Below are 16,320 nucleotides of genomic sequence, written 5' to 3'. Positions count from 1 at the left end.
ATGGCTTGGTTTTTGCTCTGATATGCACTGTCAACTGTGGGACCTTATATAGACAGGTGTGTGCCTTTCCAAATCATGTCAAATCATTTGAATTTACCACAGGTGGACTCCAATCAAGTTGTAGAAACATCAAGGATGATCAATGGAAACAGGATTCACCTGAGCTCAATTTCGAGTCTTATAGCAAAGAGTCTGAATACTTATGTAAATAAGGATCAGTTTTATGAATTTGCAAACATTTTTAAAAACCTTCACTTTGTCATTATGGGGTATTGTGTGTAGATTGATGAGGATTTAATTTAGAATAAGGCTGTAACGTAAAAAAAAAAATGTGGAAAAAGTCAAGGGGTCTGAACACTTTCCGAATGCACTGTATATTAACAAATAGTCTACAGCACCCCCTCTACTAGAATCAAATCATTTGTCACATGCGCCAAATACAACAGTTGTAGACCTTACTGTGAAATGCTTACTTACAAGCCCTTAACCAACAATGCAGTTCAAGAAATAGTTAAAATATTTACTAAATTAACTAAAGTAAAAAAATAAATAAATACATCACAAGGTAACAAGACATGTACATAACAATAACGAGGCTATATGAAGGGGGTACCGGTACCGAGTCAATGTGTGGGGTATAGGTTAATTAAGGTAATTTGTAAAGCGACTTTGCATGTAAATAGTCCGGGTGGCCATTTGATTAGTTTAGATGTTCAGGAGTCTTATGGCTTGGGGGTAGAAGCTGTTAAGGAGCCTTTTGGTCCTAGACTTGGCTCTCCAGTACCACTTGCCGTGCGGTAGCAGAGAGAACAGTCTGACTTGGGTGACTGGAGTCTGACATTTTTTTAGGCCTTCCTCTGACACCGCCTAGTGTATAGGTCATGGAATGTCAGGGAGCTTGGCCCCAGTGATGTACTGGGCCGTACGCACTACCCTCTGTAGCGCCTTCCAGTCAGATGCTGAGCAGTTGCCATACAAGGCGGTACGCTTGTAAGGACAACAACGTCAAGGTATTGGAGTGGCCATCACAAAGCCCTGACCTCAATCCTATCAAAAATTAGTAGGCAGAACTGAAAAAGCATGTGCGAGCAAGGAGGCCTACAAACCTGACTCAGTTACACCAGCTCTGTCAGGAGGAATGGGCCAAAATTCACCCAACTTATTCTGGGAAGTTTATGGAAGGCTACCCAAAACGTTTGACCCAATTTAAACAATTTGAAGGCAATGCTACCAAATACTAATTGAGTGTATGTAATAAAAGCATAAAATAAATAAAAGCTGAAATAAGTCATCCTCTATTATTTTGACATTTCACATCATTAAAATAAAGTGGTGATCTGAACTGACCTAAGACAGGGAATTTCTTCTAGGATTAAAATGTCAGGAATTGTGAAAAACTGAGTTTAAATGTATTTGGCTAAGGTGTATGTAAACTTCCGACTTCAACTGTAGGTGTTCCTTCTGTCCAGGTGGAGAAGGGCAGTGTGGAGTGCAATAGAGACTGCATCATCTGTGGATCTGTTGGGGCGGTATGCAAATTGGAGTGGGTATAGGGTTTCTGGGATAATGGTTGACGTGAGCCATGACCAGCCTTTCAAAGCACTTCATAGCTACCGACATGAGGGCTACGAGGTGGCAATCATTTAGGCAGGTTACCTTCGCTATCTTGGGCACAGGGACTATGGTGGTGGGTTTGAAACATGTAGGTATTACAGACTCGGCCATGGAGAGGTGAAAAATGGCAGTTAAGACACTTGCCAGTTGGTCCGCGCATGCTTTGAGTGCACGTCCTGGTAAACCGACTGGCCCCACAGCTTTGTAAATATTAAAAGGTCTTGCTCACATCAACTACGGGGAGCGTAATCACAGTCGTCCGGAACAGCTGGTGCTCTCATGCAAGCTTCAGTTTTTCCTGCCTCAAAGCGAGCATAAAAATGTATTTAGCTCGTCTGGTAGGCTCGCGTTACTAGGCAGCTCGTGGCTGCGTTTCCCTTTGTAGTCCGTTAAGGTTTTCAAGCCCTGCCACATCCGACGAGCTTAAGAGCCGGTGTAGTAGGATTCAATCTTAGTCCTGTTTTGATGGTTCGTCTGAGGGCATAGCGGGATTTCATATTGCCAAATGGAGGGTGAGGGAGAGCTTTGTATACATCTCTGTGTGTGGAGTAAAGGTGGTCTAGAGTTTTTTTCCTATGGTTGCACGTGACATGCTGGTAAAAATGAGGTCAAACAGTTTGCCTGACCACTAGGAGCGCCGCTTCTGGATGAGCATTTTCTTGTTTGCTTATGGTCTTATACAGCTTATTTAGTGTGGTCTTAGTGCCAGCATGGGTTTGTGGTGGTAAATAGACAGCAACGAAAAATATAGATGTGAACTCTTGGTAGATGGTGTGGTCTACAGCTTATCATGAGGTATTCTACCTCAGGCGAGCAATACCTCGAGACTTCTTTAATACTAGACATTGTGCACCAGCAGTTACTGAGAAATAGACACAACCCCACCTCTCGTCTTACCAGATGTAGCTGCGCTGTCCTGCCCAAAAAACAGAAGCCAGCTCTATATAATCCATGTAGGGCTGTGGCGGTCACAAAATTGTGTGTGCCGGTGATTGTCAAGCAAATGTCACTCACAGTAATTGATGTTATTTAAACATACACATTTAGCATCTCCTGGCTTCCACACATAGCCTACAATCTACTGATGCAGGCCCTTGGAGCATCTACATTTTAAAAAGTCTAATAAATCCATTTAATATAGCCTTCACCTTCATAATAAATCCATTATTTATTTTAGACAGGCCTAAAGAAACATGATATGAAGAAAATGGCGTCTATTTCAGAGGAACAGAATACTCAGTTGTCCTTATGTTAGTTCCTGATCTGGCTATGCCAAATGGCTGTGGGCTACACTAGTTAATTTAGCAGACAAGATTTGCTCAGAATTCCGTGGCATTATTTTCTGGTATGAAGAACACAATTGAACAGAGCTGAATAAAATAGAAAGGATATTTTCTCCAAACGATTTTAGAGAGTGCGCACATGCAGCTATTCTGTGTTGAGCGGTTTACAGAGAAATAGGTACTCCTAAACGCTTAAATTATAGTTATTAATATAACTTTAGTTGTTCTACAAATGTTTCACAACATTGAAGTTTGCACCCTGCAGACCTGAAATTTGCTCAGTGCCTAAATACATTTTAGGGAACATTGTTCACGTGGTATCATAGTGTTAGCTTTCTGTTGTGTTTGAGAAGTAGCCCTTTGGATGAGCTCTGCCACCGCAGCTTGATTTCCTTGTTTTTCTCTCTGGGCCCATCTGCTCCTCCCCCATCTTCTCTGAGCAGAACAGGCAGGCCCATTGCCCTAGCGACTCCCAGAATCCACAAAGACAGTGTGTGCACAGTACTGTTATTATTTTAGACAAGCATGCATCAAAACTTTGTTCATTTGCACACACTGTGCAAATATAACTTTATTATTTGGATTGGCTGTCTTTGCAATTTGTTTATTTTAATTTGCGCTCGTTAGCATATTTAGCTGGCAGCCTTCATGGAAATGTTAGTATTCTGGTATTGGACACCCAATGGCCTTTTGAATTTTTTGGCGCCCTCTTGTGTACTCAACAAATTGGATGCAGTCTATCACAGTGCCATCCGTTTTGTCACCAAAGCCCCACCACTGCGACCTGTACGCCCTCGTTGTTTGGCCCTTGCTTCATATTCGTCGCCAAACCCACTGGCTACAGGTTATCTACAAGTCTCTGCTTGGTAAAGCCCCGCCTTATCTCAGCTCACTGGTCACCATAGCAGCACCCACCCGTAGCACGCGCTCCAGCAGGTATATCTCACTGGTCACCCCCAAAAGCCAACTCCTCCTTTGGTTGCCTTTCCTTCCATTTCTCTGCTGCCAATGACTGGAACGAATTGCAAAAATCACTGAAGCTAGAGACTCATATCTCCCTCACTAGCTTTAAGCAGCAGCTGTCAGAGCAGCTCACAGATCACTGCACCTGTACATAGCCCATCTGTAAACAGCCCATCTATCTACCTCATCCCCATACTGTATTTATTTATCTTGCTCCTTTGCACCCCAGTATCTCTACTTGCACATTCATCTTCTGCACATCTACCATTCCAGTGTTTAATTTCTATATTGTAATTACTTCGCCACCATGGCCTGTTTATTGCCTTAACTCCCTTATCTTACCTCATTTGCACTCACTATATAGACTTTTTGTTTTCTTTTGTTCTACTGTATTATTGACTGTATGTTTTGTTTATTCCATGTGTAACTCTGTGTTATTGTATGTATGTGTCTAACTGCTTTGCTTTATCTTGGCCAGGTCACAGTTGCAAATGAGAACTTGTTCTCAACTAGCCTACCTGGTTAAATAAAGGTGAAATAAAAAATACTTAGCCAGTAATAACGTAAATCCCAGTGTGAGAGAAGGACGGTATGAGGATATGAAAATCTGGATACCACCCATACTTACTGCCTGCCAACTGAAAATCTTTGCCAGTGTTTGTGCTTGTTTAGGCTACCTGCTCCTCCCTCTCCGAAGCATAGGCTACTGTAGCGTGATTCAGAAATTAGGGAGAGAATGGATTCACTTTTTCAATGCTAGTTAAGGTACTATAGCCGTTTCACATTGGATTTATTAACTACAAAAAAGTAAGACGTGTTTTTAATTCAGGTACCGCTCTGCACACACAAGCTTGTTAGCTCTGGTCCAACGTTAAGCCAACTCTCAGAAGTTCAAAGACGTCCTCCATAGAAGCCGCCACTCAGTAGGTATATTTCTGTGGGCCTAATTCAGTTAATGCATGTCATAAGATGCCCAGCGCTTCAGGCCAAGCCTCCTCCACCACCCTCTCTCACTTTCTCCCCACCCATAAAATTTCAGTCTCATCCCACGCCCTAAACTTGTCTGTCCATCGCGCATGTAAACAACTTATATATAGCTTGCCTGCTCCTAAGCTGCTCTTTCCACTCTGATTGGTGAAGTAATTTAATGTCAAGCTAGCTGTTAAAAAATAAATCGATTTCAGAGATTTAAAAAGGAATCGAAAAGATAAACCAGTACTTTTTTTTGGTTCGAAAACGTTCAGAACTTTATTCTGCAGGTCGAAACAGTGGAATGGGGGGAAAGAATGGTTCTGTTCAGAACGAAACGATAGAAAAATAACTTTGGTTGCAACCCCTGGTGTAAACTCTAGTAAACTCTGGCTCTCTGTTGACACTAATCACATGGTTCATTCATTGGTAAATTCCCAGAGGTACCAGTCCTCCAAGGTCATTGGAGGGGTAAATTCTACCATGTGTTCAATTATTTAACTGTTTAAGGTGTGAATTGGATAATCTGAGGTTGTGGTCAATTAGTTTACTGTTGGTTGATTACTGTCAATTGTTGTTCTGCAGTTACTCAGAAGATGGGTGGCTGGCATGTGTTTCTTACCTTTCTGGCCTTGTGCCAAGAGCTTGGCATAGGGGTCTGCAACTCCAAGACAGGTGTCCACTGGCATGGAGAGGGGGCGTGGCTTACCTAAGCAGGAAGAACAGAATTGTTTTGGTTATTTTCACTGGTTTTGAATATTGGCTCGAATTCTACAATGAATGGGCCTTGTGTGTGTGTGTGTGTGTGTGTGTGTCTGGTGATTGTGGGGGATGACACTAACCACGAGACGAGGTGTTGCGTTGCCTCATCCTGGGCTGAATGACATTGGCCTCGATAGGGTAGACCACACCCAGCTTGTCGCAGTCTGCGATGGTGAAGCGTCTTTGACTCTCCAGGTCCAGGAAGGAATTGGGCGACTCTGAACCCTTTGGTCTGATCTTACTGATACTGGAGTAAGAGCTGATCTTAATCTCTCTGTGGAAAGAAAATAATCAGCATTAACATCCCATTTCAAATAGGTGAGAGCACAAGGAAGGAGATCAAAATAGTACAATTAGTTTTATGCTGTTGCTCAGTCCCTAACTAAAGTTGCTCTGGATATGAGAGTCTGATAAACGGCTAAAACTTAAAGTCAAGATTTATACAACAAAACCAACAACCTGTTGAATATAATTCACCATCTGAACATACAGCAACAGCCTGGTCACTGCCATACACAGACGGAGGGAGAGAGACGGCGAGAGAGCGAGACAGATGGAGGCAGACGAAACAGAGGCTGTTGCATAACGTGTCTAGCGGAACAGGATGAATGTGCTCTGTTGTAGGGGTTTATGGGTCGGGGGCTGAAACCCTCCTTTTCCAGACCTCAGAGGCAGGGAAACGGAGCAGGAGAATGGAGTGCCGGCTGTCTATGGGTGCGCGCTCCCTCAATGCAGGGTTACAGGGACCCACACATACATCTACCTCACTCTGTGGTGTAGGTTTAGGCCAGGAGTTTTTACAGAACCCAAAGTACTCTAGGCTTATGACTAGGCCTGGTTAAATGCCTAGGAAAACCCCTGGCCCTAGTGTATGGCAGTGATTGGAGAAGGGGGTGCAGGACTTACTGGGGTACACAGCGTGGGGTGTAGGGTACCGAGGGGGGAGGGGGGATGTACAGGTCCAGGATAGCGGGTTTCTCCTTCTTGGTGGAGCCGTCTGTGGAACAACCTGGAGACTGGGGTTTGTTCAGGGAAGGGGTGCTCTGAAAAAATGAAATAATTCAGTCAGAAAATGCTCCCCTCATAGAACCTATAACTGTTGGTGGGCAAACGGCCAGCAGCATAGCTACATCAAATGGATAGATGTCTCAAAAGGTATCTACGTTTTTGGAAATCTACTAACTTGTTGGAAAGGAACAGCGTTTCTCCCATACGTCACATCCTATTGTCTACTCCAGCTAATTGCCTTTGTCTTTTTAAACTTCCAACATTCATCACCAAAATGTATGTTTTATTATCTGCTACTGTATTTACATTCCCTGGCCAAGGCAATTTAAACACTACTTGTTAGAAAAGAGGTGGCTCATGATATGTCCGGTCCTACATTATAGCTGCATGCCTGTCTCTTTACAATCTACAGTGCATTCGGAAAGTATTCAGACCCCTTCACCTTTTCCACATATTGTTACATTACTGTCTTATTCTAAAGTTGATTAAATATTTTTACAAATCCTCAATCTACACACAATACCCTATAATTACAAAGAGAAAAAACGTTAAACAGAAATATCATATTTACATAAGTATTCAGACCCTTTGCTATGAGACTCAAATTTTGCTCAGCGGCATCCTGTTTCCATTGATCATCCTTGAGATGTTTCTACAACTTGATTGGAGTCCACCTGCGGTAAATTCAATTGATTGGACATGATTTGGAAAGGCACACACCTGCCTATATAAAAAGGTCCCACAGTTGACAGTGCATATCAGAGCAAAAACCAAGCCATGAGGTTGAAGGAATTGTCCGTAGAGCTCCGTGACGGGATTGTGTCGAGGCACAGATCTGGGGAAGGATTCCAAAACATGTCTGCAGCATTGAAGGTCCCCAAGAACACAGTGGACTCCATCATTATTAAATGGAAGAAGTTTGGAACCACCAAGACTCTTCCTAGGGCTGGGCGCCATGCCAAACTGCACAATCGGGGGAGAAGGGCCTTGGTCAGGGATGTGATCAAGAACCCGATGGTCACTCTGACAGAGCTCCAGAGTACCTCTGTGGAAATGGGAGAACCTTCCAGAAGGACAACCATCTCTGCAGCACTCCACCAATGAGGCCTTTATGGTAGAGTGGCCAGATGGAAGCCACTCCTCAGTAAAAGGCACATAACAGACCGCTTGGCGTTCGCCAAAAGGCACCCAAAGGACTCGCAGACCATGAGAAACAAGATTCTCTAGTCTAATGAAACCAAGATTGAACTCTTTGGCCTGAATGCCAAGCGTCACATCTGGAGGAAACCTGGCACCATTCCTACGGTGAAGCATGGTGGTGGCAGCATCATTCTGTGGGGATGTTTTTCAGCAGCAGGGAGGCTAGTCAGGATCGAGGGAAAGATGAACGGAGCAAAGTTCAGAGAGATCCTTGATGCAAACCTGCTCCAGAGTGCTCAAGACTTCAGACTGGGACGAAGATTCACCTTCCAACAGGACAATGACCCTAAGCACACAGCCAAGACAACACAGGAGTGGCTTTTGGACAAGTCTCTGAATGTCCCTGAGTGGCCCAGCCAGAGCCCAGACTTGAACCCGATCAAACATATCTGGAGAGACCTGAAAATAGCTGTGCAGCGACGGTCCCCATCCAACCTGACAGACGATCTGCAGAGAAGAATGGGAGAAACTCTCCAAATACAGGTGTGCCAAGCTTGTAGAGTCATACCCAAGAAGACTCGAGGCTGTAATTGCTGCCAAAGGTGCTTCAACAAAGTACTGAGTAAAGGGTCTGAAAACTGTTTTTGCTTTGTCATTATGGGGTATTGTGTGTAGATTGATTTGTTTTTTTTCTCCTCATCAATCCATTTTAGAATAAGGCTGTAACATAGCAATGTGGAAAAAGTGAAGGGGTCAATAATTATATTTGGGGAATGGAAGGATTTTCATGGGAATCCAAAATAGCTGCTGCGACATACTTAAGGAACTATACCATTCTACCACAGCTATGGCGGCATTTTAAAGCCACACTACTTGGTAAATTGACCATGTTCAGTTTCACTCTCCATCAAGCAGGTCATAGTAAGTCTACCCTCTCCTCCTCCCCCTATAAACAGCATACCTGTAGAATCCAGTGTCACTCCTGAATCACTGTGTGTTCCATCATTGTTTAACACACTGACACTTCTCTCATCATAAAACCCAAGATGTGGCGCTTTGATTCCTGACACCTTGTTCAAACACGACGGTGAACAAGTCCCGAATGATCCAGTATCTTTGATGAGAGGTTCTTTGTTAAGTGAAACAAGCTCTGCTTTGATATCATGTGATCTTCCCAGGGCAGAAGAAGCCTCTAGAGGCATGACAAGGCAGTGCCAGTGCACAGGTTAGGTTACAACAGCGTATTGTTCCCTATGGAGACCCAGTCACTGCAGTCAGGGCTCAGGTGCCTGACTGTGGCTAAGAGATCAGCCAGGTCATAATTGTCCACATATGAGAGAGTGGTGAATTGGATTACCATTACATAACTTTATTAGCACAGGATTTGTCTGGACCTTCTAAGACTTGATTCTCCATGTCTCCACTAACACAAATCTTAGGGGTTTTGACCTTCTCAAAAGAGGGTGTGCCCTTTGTGAGCTGAACCATTGAGCAGCCCACTGAGAGACATGTCTTCCATGGAAGCTAGCCGACTAGCCAACCTAACCCACATAAATACAGCATGGATCACTGGTGATTCCCACCCTACAGTACTGCCAGATGTTGATCTGGTTCCACAAACAACACATACACAAACCACTCTCAAAGCAGACATTTGTTCCTCTCTTTTCTATTCACCACTGAAAGAGATGTTAGCTCCTGTCTCTGCAGACTGATTCAGACTGCTGGCTGCCGCCACTGATGACCCAGTAAGAGTGACATCATCATCACTGTGCGAGTGCAGTAGTTGTTGTCCTCAGCCCTGCAGCCCTCTCTCTGGGTGGTTCCTACACTTGTCTAGACTTGTTACACTCAAACACATCTCCCTACTCGCTCATAAGGCACATTTAACAAAATGTAATATGAACAATAACAATCACACTGCCTTAGTACATCAAAGTAAAAGATGAAGGTTCACCTGAGCCATGGGCGGTTTCCAGCGCATGTTCTTGAGGGGGGCCGGTGTGAACCCGCAGGTGCCTGTAGGTCTCTTCTTCAGTAGTAGGACTACACCTTTAGGGTCCTCTCTCAGCTTCCCCACCAGGTTCTTCAGCTGCCAGCCCACCTGACAACACACAGAGTATCAGCAATATATCCTTCTGTAGCTGTGTAGGGAACTGCAAGGGCCAGATTCTAACTTGAGAAATAAATGTGTGGTTTTAAGTGAACGTGTGAGCCGTGGACAATCTCAACCCTTCTATAGCACTATAGTCAATTGGAGGAGCGGTGTGTGTGACAGGTGTCAGATATAACAGGTGCTGGGTGCTCACCACTGTCTGCTGGTTGACCTGGATCACCTCGTCACCTCCATGGATCTTCCTAGTCATGTCCGCCGGGGACTGACAACACAAAGCAGAAGATTAGTCTAGAAACAGACATCACCTACATGTAATATTAGCTCCTGGATAATTCCACATTTATCTGTGTTTGTTTTGTCGTCAGAAGTGCCACGTATGGGCTTGTTACGAAACAGACCCACTTCATAAGCCCCTGAGGAATTATACCTTCAATATAATTCTGACTACACAACACAAACACCCTTCTTAATGAATGGGTTGTCACATTATACATGACAGTTTGCATGAGAACGTCAAAGCAATGAATGTGTCATGATATATGATGAATTAGGGTTTGATAAACAATGGAATTAGGCTAATAATTAGGCTGTATTAGCTAGCGCTGCCACATTACTCAAGTGTTCCTCTGTAGAAGAATGTTTTACTGTTGAAGTTTATGATTCTAAAATGGATGATGGAGATGGGAACAGCTATATTATTCAACCCATACACATCTCCATCCCTCTTCACTGCTTGATAAACACATTTACACTGGTATCCTTGCTCTGGGGTAAACACTCTGCCCTCGACCACCCTTCGCATGGGAGGAGGAGGGCAGGGTGGGTTGGAAAGAAGATGGACTGTTTGAAGCCCACCCTAAACTGTCCCCAGTGGTGGAAAAAAAGTACCCAATTGTCATACTTGAGTAAAAGTAAAGATAATAAAATAAATTACTCAAGTAAAAGTGAAAGTCACTAAGTAAAACCATACTTGAGTAAAAGTCAAAGTTTTTGGTTTTAAATATACTTAAGTATCAAAAGTAAAAGTATTTTCAAATTCCTTATATTAAGCAAACCAGATGCCACATTTTTTTTTTTTTTAACTGATAGCCAGGGGTACACTAACACTCAGACATAATTTACAAACAAAGCATGTGTGTTTAGTGAGTCCTCCAGATCAGAGGCAGTAAGGACGACCAGGAATGTTCTCTTGATAAGTGCGTGAATTAGACTATTTTCCTGTCCTGCTAAGCATTCAAAATGTAACAAGTCCTTTCGTGTCAGGGAAAATGTATGAAGTAAAAAGTACATCATTTTCTTTAGGAATGTATTCAAGTCAAATTAAAAAGTTGTCAAAAATATAAATAATAAAATACAGATACGCCCAAAAACGACTTAAGTAGTACTTTAAATGATGTTAACTTAAGTACTTTATACCACTGACCGTCTCCCCATCAGAACTTGGCAACTAGTGTTTACGCATAATATTAAGAGTTGCTATACCAACTGGATTTATATTGAAACATGGCGCGTTGACTAGGACGGCGCGTTCACTAGGATATACTCAAGTATTCCTCCTTGGCCACTATACTTACATGCTCTGTGGTGCCCGTGATGACATGAAGGCCATCATAGGTGGATTTGATGTACATACCCTGTACAAATATGAACATGAGGAACATTAATTATAATTTGAGAGACGGTTGAGACAGTTTGAACTTGTCTGGTGCTCAACTTTTTTACACACCGGAGCTAGTAACAGTCCAGACACACCGGAGCTAGTAACAGTCCAGACACACCGGAGCTAGTAACAGTCCAGACACACCGGAGCTAGTAACAGTCCAGACACACCGGAGCTAGTAACAGTCCAGACACACCGGAGCTAGTAACAGTCCAGACACACCGGAGCTAGTAACAGTCCAGACACACCGGAGCTAGTAACAGTCCAGACACACCGGAGCTAGTAACAGTCCAGACACACCGGAGCTAGTAACAGTCCAGACACACCGAAGCTAGTAATAGTCCAGACACACCGAAGCTAGTAATAGTCCAGACACACTGAGCTAGTAGTCCAGATGGTTTGGGGTTAAACAGAGCAGGCAGCCTTCCTCACCAGTCCTTCCCCAGGCTTGAGGTTGTTGAGCTGAACTTCATCCAAGCATGCTGATTGGCTCATCACAGGGTCAGAGGTGGTTCTCACAGTCTGGTCACAGATGCTGTTCAGAACCTTGGACTGGAACGAGAAAGATTGGAGGAAACCCTTTTAAGCAATGCAAGAAAACCAAAACAAACAAACCAAAGAATGAAAACAAAATCGAATGGAATCTCATGAATCCATCTCATCTCGTTGCTTGTTCTTGTGACTCGATGTGTTTCCTGATGGCTGTGATTACACGACCAACCCAGTAATGTAATGTCCTGTCACGTGACTGTGATTCTGTAGCTACCGCCTGTCACCTAAGAGGTGATGTTTCTGTGGCTGTCAGTGTTAGAGGGGTGGGCTGGCAGGTCAGCCAGGCAGTCAGGTGACAAGAACAGTCAGTCACCCTGGGGCAATTATCCCACTCCCCCAGGGAAGAGGGGGGAAACGAGGGGTGAGGGTCATTAACGTGCCATTAGCTGGTTCCACAGCTTCAGAAATAACACTGAGAACATGCGGGAGATCCACCTACCCCCCCTCTTCTCCATTCTAGGTCACTATGGACAATCTCACCACTTTGTCATCATTAGTGGGGGCATTTTAGTGATGCTCTGAGAAAAAAAATTGCTTCTTCTTCAAGCGAGTAACAAGCATCGTGCCTAAAACACGCATAACACATTTGTGCTTACATACAGATGCGGACAGGACACGGGTTAAACCAACTGGTGCACTGAACCAACCTTATTTTAGCTCTAATTGAATTTTGTGTTGACCACACAAGTCTATAACTAGATCCCTTGACAGGAATTTGTAAACAAACAAGAATCAGTGAAATGCTACTCACACACTTCAGAATATTCACCATAGATGGGGACCAGTCTGTAACTACAAGAGTTTTTCTGGGGCACTTATTTGAACAAGTTGGACATGGAGAAGACTTCTAAACAGTGCAGAGATTGAGATCTAGCTATTGTGTGTGTGTCTGCAGCAGAGTTCACCGACAGTGTCTGAGAGGGAGGAAGTTCAGTGTGAGCTGTAGAGTCTGGAGTGTCAGGGACAGGAAACACTGATTGATGGCCGGGGTGTATTTTAGCCGCCTCTTTTACCAGAGGGCCCAAGCCCATAGTCCTGCCTGCACTATTAACTCTGAGAGGGAGACTGCACTGAAAGCATGCCATCTAATCTCCATATAAAACAGAGATCAACATCTACCCAAACGTTCAAACAGACTTTACCTGAGTGCTCCCATAGGAGGTGGGAACTCATTGTAAAGTTTACATAAGAAAGGAGGGGAGATATACTTACAACTTCCACGATCTTTTCTTCCATCTCGTAAACAGTATAGTCCTGTGGCGGAGGAGACAGATGTTAGATAGGCGGCCTTCTCAATACTCCATCAACAAACAGGAAGAGGTTCTTTCCCCGCAAAGATAGTAAATAAAAACTAAGTATAGTGAATCAGTAAATATGATATAATCAAAGATCCAGATATAGGACTGTGGGAGATGGAGAATGGCCTCAAATAAATAGCTTTCTGAGTCAAATTACATCTCCATATGAACTTGGGGACAATATAATTGCGCAACGTGGTGTGGGGTTACAGTAAACTATAGAGTAGTGTAAATGAAGGAACCTTGCATCTAGAAAACACAACTTGGAGAGGAGGCGGCAAAGTGTTACACTGTAGAAACCATATCATCTAACTTCAAGGTGACCAAAAACCCGTATCCAATCCCATATCATACCATTTTAGTTTTTTAATTGACTTCAGTAAACAAAACACTGTTTGGCACTGGGTTGTCATGCATGTCATCCTCTAACTTTTGATTAACAACTCAGTCATCATAATCTTTGATCGCCTGGTACTGTCCCATCTCAAAACCTCTCTTGGTCTGTGGACGACACTGTCAACATGGGCTTACACTACATCCTCAAACACCTTGATAACCCAAAGGCATACGCAAGGATATTGTTTGTGGACTTCAGCTCTGCGTTGAATAACATCATCCCAGAACCGCTACAAGACAAACTCTCCCAGTTGAACGTGTCCAGCGGATCACTGACTTCCTGACCAAAAGGACGCAACACGTGAAGCTGAGAAAGCACCCTTTCGGACTCTTTATCCCTCAGCACCGGAGGGCCACAAGGACATGTGTTCTCACCTCAACACCGATAACTGTACCTCCAACAATGCATCTGTCAAACTACTGAAGTTTGCATATGATACAACTGGTCGGTCTCAACACTTTCGGCGATGAGTCCATGTACCGTGGAGAGATGACCGGCTAGTGGCCTGGTGCAGTCACAATAACCTAGAACTCTACACAGACAAAACCACCATCTCCACAGTTAACTTCAGAAAACATCCCCCACCTTCTCCCCCTCGAGATTAATGGCTCAGTTGTTAGCACGGCTGAAAAATTATAATTCCTGGGAACCATCATCTCCCACAACCTCAAGTGGGAGGAGAACAGATCAGTCACCAAGAAGGCACACAAGCGGATGTACTACATTGCTGACCCCTCCCACCCCCTACCCTAAAAATGGACCTCTGGCAGGCGGTTCAGGTCCCTCATGACCAGAATCTCCCGCCATCCGAAAAGTTTCTTCCCCCGGGCAGTGGACCTCACCAACTGACCATCTGGCCAACAGAGACCAAAGGACTATGCACTCTATGCTGCATACCACATCAAACCATCGCTGAACTGTACACTAAATAACTACACTTGCACTCTGTATTTAAAGATTCATACTGACACTGTAAATCCACTGTATATCTGCGCATTCTCTTATAGCTCTATACGCACTACTTTGCTTAAACTCCTCTGTCTGTATTCTCTCTCTAAATGTTGTCTATCACTAGCAGCACCATAATCACCAAGTACAATTCTGAATGTGTAAATGTATAGGCGATTCTGATTGCTAGGTAGGCGAGTCTCTCCTGCAGTAACAGTATTTTTATTTAACTAGGAAAATCAGTTGAGAACAAATTCTTATTTACAATGACGGCCTACACCGGCCAAACCCGAACGACGCTGGGCCAATTGTGAGCCGCCCTATGGGACTCCCAATCACGGCCGGTTGTGACACAGCCTGGAATCGAACCAGGGTCTGTAGTGACGCCTCTAGCACTGAGAAGCAGTGCCTTAAACAGCTGCGCCACTCGGGATCCCCAAAACAGTAGCTCCTGTGTGATTACCAGAGGGCAGGAGAAGGGAACATCCTACAGTAACTGCTATGTCATCCACAGACAGAAGCCCCTCAGCCCTGGCCCTCTACCAGAATCCCTCTTACCTTCCCAGACTGCAGCTGGGCCTGCCTGGGCTCACAGCTGAAATAACAGCCTCTTCAGATAGCTGGGGTGTCCCGGTGGTGAAAGGACCCCTGCTAAGAGGGGGCCACTGTTACTGAGCCACTGCTGTGGCTCCCCTGCCTGGCTATGGCACGGCCTCTATGCAGTGAATGTCCCAAAAGGCAGTTTGTCCCGCAACTCACAGGTGAAATGTCTCTGACTTGAGTTAGTAACTTATGGAGTCAGACTGGTCAGTGACTTGTGTTGAGGTGTCAGGGACAAACACTGAGCGCCACAGTGACCGTGACCAATGTCAACTAACAAGAACTTGAGGAGTCAGGATTTGTCTCCTCGTAGTAAAGTTGTTGCGGACATCTATCAAATATTATTGGTCACATACACATGTTTAACAGATTTTGTGTTTCTAGCTCTGACAGTGCAGTAATATCTAACAAATAATATCCAATAGTTTCACAACATATAGCCAACACACACAAATGTAAGTAAAGGAATGGAATTAAGAATATAGAAATATATGGATGAGCAATGTCAGAGCGGCATAGACTAAGATACAGTAGAGAAGTATAAAATACATATGAGATGAGTAATGCAAGATAATTAAAACATTTAAAGTGGCCAGTGATTTCTAGTCTATGTATATAGGCAGCAGCCTCTGTGCTAGTGATGGCTATTCAACAGTCTGATGGCCTTGAGATAGAAGCTGTTTTTCAGTCTCTCAGTCCCAGCATTGATGCACCTGCACTGATCTTGCTTCTGGAACATAGCAGAATGAACAGGCAGTGGCTCGGGTGGTTGTTGTCCTTGATGATCTTTTTGGCCTTCTTGTGACAACGGGTGCTGTAGGTGTCCTAGAGGGCAGGTAGTTTGCCCCCAATGATGCATCGAGCAGACCGCACCACCCTCTGGAGAGACTTGCGCTTGCGGGCGGTGCAGCTGCCGTACCAGGCGGTGATACAGCCTGATAGGATGCTCTCAATTGTGTATCTGTAAAAGTTTGTGAGGGTTTTAGGTGCCAAACCAAATTTCTTCAGCC

General features: G+C 44.2%; 1 protein-coding gene across 2 annotated transcripts in view; it reads right to left on the bottom strand.

Annotated features, from left to right (window-relative positions):
- LOC115172752 (connector enhancer of kinase suppressor of ras 3) overlaps positions 1-16,320 on the bottom strand; it is a 71,289-nt gene that overhangs the window by 24,725 nt on the left and 30,244 nt on the right. For both annotated transcript variants that reach the window (XM_029730482.1, XM_029730481.1), the window contains exons 5-12: positions 13,280-13,321; positions 11,948-12,067; positions 11,430-11,489; positions 10,049-10,117; positions 9,697-9,843; positions 6,498-6,634; positions 5,672-5,865; positions 5,452-5,538 (exon numbers count right to left, since the gene is read on the bottom strand). In XM_029730482.1, coding sequence (XP_029586342.1) covers positions 5,452-5,538; positions 5,672-5,865; positions 6,498-6,634; positions 9,697-9,843; positions 10,049-10,117; positions 11,430-11,489; positions 11,948-12,067; positions 13,280-13,321 — 856 coding nt within the window. The remainder of the gene's footprint in view (positions 1-5,451; positions 5,539-5,671; positions 5,866-6,497; positions 6,635-9,696; positions 9,844-10,048; positions 10,118-11,429; positions 11,490-11,947; positions 12,068-13,279; positions 13,322-16,320) is intronic.

The sequence above is a fragment of the Salmo trutta genome, chromosome 33 (genome assembly GCF_901001165.1).
Source record: "Salmo trutta chromosome 33, fSalTru1.1, whole genome shotgun sequence".
Classification (NCBI taxonomy): domain Eukaryota; kingdom Metazoa; phylum Chordata; class Actinopteri; order Salmoniformes; family Salmonidae; genus Salmo; species Salmo trutta.
This window is presented reverse-complemented; position numbering and strand designations above follow the sequence as displayed.